This window comes from Condylura cristata, unplaced genomic scaffold (assembly GCF_000260355.1).
Source record: "Condylura cristata isolate star-nosed mole 26May11 unplaced genomic scaffold, ConCri1.0 scaffold00015, whole genome shotgun sequence".
Taxonomy (NCBI): Eukaryota; Metazoa; Chordata; class Mammalia; order Eulipotyphla; family Talpidae; genus Condylura; species Condylura cristata.
Window position 1 is genome coordinate 516821 of NW_004567116.1, and position 3648 is coordinate 520468.

At 71.4% G+C, this 3648-nt stretch overlaps 1 protein-coding gene across 1 annotated transcript in view; it reads right to left on the reverse strand.

Annotated features, from left to right (window-relative positions):
• The window catches only part of LRP5 (low density lipoprotein receptor-related protein 5), a 52300-nt gene that overhangs the window by 8590 nt on the left and 40062 nt on the right, over window positions 1-3648 (reverse strand). Inside the window, exons 10-12 of the mRNA XM_012725115.1 lie at window positions 3379-3588; window positions 1189-1314; window positions 21-257 (exon numbers count right to left, since the gene is read on the reverse strand). Of these exons, the coding sequence (XP_012580569.1) occupies window positions 21-257; window positions 1189-1314; window positions 3379-3588 (573 nt within the window). The remainder of the gene's footprint in view (window positions 1-20; window positions 258-1188; window positions 1315-3378; window positions 3589-3648) is intronic.

The following is a 3648-nucleotide window of genomic DNA, read 5'->3' on the forward strand; positions in this document are numbered from 1 at the left end:
GGGGCGGGTCCAGGCCTCACCATCGCAGTCCGCCTCATCCGAGCGGTCCTGGCAGTCCGCCTCACCGTCGCAGCGCAGACGCAGGTCCACGCACTGGCCTCGCGCGCAGGGGAACTGGGCGGCCGAGCACACGGGACAGCCCTCCTCGTCGCTCTGGTCGTCACACTCGGGGAAGCCATCGCAGCGCCAGGCGCCAGGGATGCAGTCGATCTCCCCCGTGGCACAGGCGAACTGGTCCGGCGAGCACGTGGGGGGCTCTGGCGGGAGGAAAGGCCATCACAGGCCGCCCCCCACCCCTGGCCAAGCAGGTGGTGCCGGTGTGATCCACTGGCCCCTGCGTCCTGCCGCTGAAGGCGGGTAACAGTGCTGGCTGGGGGGCGGCAGGAGTCTTTGTGGGGGTTCCTGTGCGGGGGGAGCCCGAGTTGTAAGCGGCAGTCCTGTCTTCTGGGAAAGGGGGTGCTTGCTTCTTTGGGCCTGGCCTCACATGCACCCCAAGGACACAGGGAAGGCCTCTGGGGAGCCGCTGGCCCCAGCAGGAGGCTCCGCCCCCAGTGGGCGTGTCAGGAAGTGGGAGGCCGAGCGCAGGGGGACAACTCGGGCAGGCCAGCACACCCGCTGCACGGTGGGCGGCAGTGGCCGTGAGCTGGGAGGGGAGCGGTGGACATCGGGAGCCACCTGCGACGGGTGACACGGTGCACTCCTCGGGGACGGGGGCACCGGACACCCGGTTACCAGAGGAGAGGGGCAGGCGCGGCCCTGGCCTGGCTGCCGCCTCCCTGGTGCGCCACCCTCCCTGCGGGGCCGCCGCGGTCAGCCCAAAGCCTGGCTGACGCCTCGAGAGAAGGCTGATTCACTCGGAGGCGGCCGCGCGCGCGGCTCCTGGGTGTCGGGGCCCCGGGGCCCCGTAAGTGCCACTACACCCAGCCGAACGGCGACAGGGACAGGGCCGCAGCCTGGAGTGGGCACAGGTGCCGGAGACGGAGGCTGGCGCCCGCGTTGCAGCTCACCTGGAGCGCGGGGCAGTCTCGCCAGCGCCGAACCCCAAAGTCTAGTGTAGCCGCAGCAGGCGCGCGGGGCCCTCGCGCCACCCTAAATCCTCCCAGGCCGGAGCTGTCTGCGTGGGGAGGGCACAGGCGGGAGCGGGAGAGGGCGCCGGGCCCCGACGGACCACGCCCAGGGCACACCTACCACCGCAGGTCAGCAGGTCCTGCAGAAGTACGAGGTGGACCGGGCACGAGCACCTCGGTGTCCCGTCGCCCTTGGCCACGCAGATGTGGGAGCAGCCGCCGTTGTCCTGGGCACACGGGTGGGCCGCTGCGCAGGGGAGGGGGGGGCGGTCAGCGTCTCGCTGCGCCCCAGCCTGGCGCCCGGAGGGGAAGTGGGAACGAGGGCCCAGCCAGAGTGGACGCCTGCGGGATGGGCCCTGAGCTGCCTCACTCGAGCCCTGGGCAGCCTCGTGTTTCCACTGGCGCCGCGCCTGGCAGTCACAAGACAGCCCGAGTTCGCCGACGGCACCACCCCACGGCCGTCACCGCACCACCTGCCCGTCTGCCCCCGCGCTGGAGGGGCCCCGAAACGCGCGTAAGCACACGCTGACTCGGGCTGGGGAAGGTGGCCTTATCTGGACAAGGGGTCCTGCAAGTCACACTGAGGACCTTGAGATGAAGTCGTGGGTTCTGAGTGGGTCCTAAAGCCAGCGACGAGTGTCCAAGGGGGTGGTGGGGGCGGGGGGCAATGGGATGGCAGCGCCCAGGGGAGCACGGGGCGGGGGGAGCACCGTCCGCGGACCCCTTGGCTCCGGCCTGCAGCCACCATGAGAGCCTCCCCGCTGCTGGAGGGCCCGTGCTCGTGGGGGCTGAGACACCCCGGGGGACCTGCTGCCGCTCCACTAACGGGTGCGTCCCACCTGGGCGCGGGTGGGGCCGGGGCCCGACCCCACACACATCACACAGTTACCCCAACCCAAGGGCTGGGCCTCTTCAAGTGACAGAAGCAGCTTAGCGCCAGGGTGGGACTCGGCTCCCTAAGCAGAAACGCAGTGATCTGGCTTCCTGGCCAGCCGCCTCGCCCCGGGGCTCCAGTCTGAGGCTGGGGCGACTGGAGCCAGGTGACCCTCCCGCTGGCCTGGGAGGGCTGCGCCTGGCTTGGTGTCAAGCTGTGGTCTGGAGGAGCAGGCTGGGCGACCATGTCCCATATACACGGAAAAGCCCACGAGAGGTTGTCCCCCCGCGTCCCCAGCGGGGACCCCCACGCCCCGTCACCTAGACTGCCTATCAGTGCTGGGGCGGGGGTCCTGGTGTGCGCCTCAAACTTGCTCTCCAAAGGCTCCTGTCTTCCATGCTGGGGTCCCCCTCCCGTGAGTGGCTGGCCCATGGGCCTGGCTCTCTGTCCACATTGGTGGGCAGCAGCTCTGGCCACTGGCGGGCTCACCACTCACCGTCTGTCCCACCACCAGCCTGGGACACCGCCCAGGAGTCTGTGGCTTTGCCGGGGTCGGGGGAAGGGGCCAGGCGGACAGATGTCCTGACCCGCCCCAGAGACAGGACCCATCTGCCAGGTGACTCCCCTGATGAGACCCCGCAAGGCAGAAACCGGCCACCTGGCCGTCAGCACAGAAGTGGCCCTTTCCCGCACGCGGGGCCACGGCTCTGGGCCCGGAGCAGGGGGCCCGGCGCTCGCTTGAGCAGGGAGGAGCCGCACCTCGCAGGCACGAGCCCACGCAGGAAGGCAGAGGGGGGCCTGCACCCCCAGCCGGGGCTGAAGGCCGATGGGGAGGACAGGCGCTCCGTGCGGCCGCCCCTCCCAGGGGCAGGCAGAGCCTCAGATGGCCCGGACGCCCGTACAGCGGCCCTGATGATTGTCGAGGCTTTGTTGCTGGCTCAGCGCAGGGGTCTGCAGGCGTGACCAGGCTGCTGACCCGCCGACAGCGCGGCCCAGAGGGACACGGTCTGCAGCGGACGGGCTAGCCACAGACCCGCCAAGGGCGGGGCCCCTGCCGGCCAGGAGAGGGTGTCAGCGGGGTCGTGACAGCTGCGGGACGGTGGGGGCCACAGACCGGCGCCCGGCCGGCCTCCCGGAGCTGGGAGCGGTGCCAGCCAAGGGCCGGAAGGACGGCGGCACGGCCTGTAACCAGCCCCCGCCCGAGTCCCCGCCCCCAGGAGCTCGGCAGGGCCTCGCCTCTGCAGCCCTTGGCCTCAAGCCCTCTACCCCTGGCAACACAGCCAGAGGCTGTGGGGATGGCGCACTCCCGGGCCTCGGCGCTGACCGGCTGGTACGCAGCTGGGCCCCCACGCTGGCCTGGCCTCCTCTCTAAGGGGCTGCTGCGCCCTGCCTCATGCCCCCCGGCCCCCTCCCCCCACTGGCGGCTGCCCCACGCACAGAACTCCTCCGGGCTGACGTCCTCCACGGCATGGATGCCGGTCAGGTGGGCGACACGGCCCTGGACCCGGGTCCGCTGGCTCCCTGTGGTCTTTTCCACCCGCTCGATCATCTGCTGCTGGCGGTCCGCCCAGTAGAGGTGCTTGCCCAGCACGGTCAGGCCCACGGGCTGCACGATGTCGGCGTCCTGCAGGGTCAGGCGGTTGGCCCCTGCAAGCATGACGGGCTGAGTGGCAGCCGCCCGGTGCGCTCGGCCCGCGCCTGCACCGG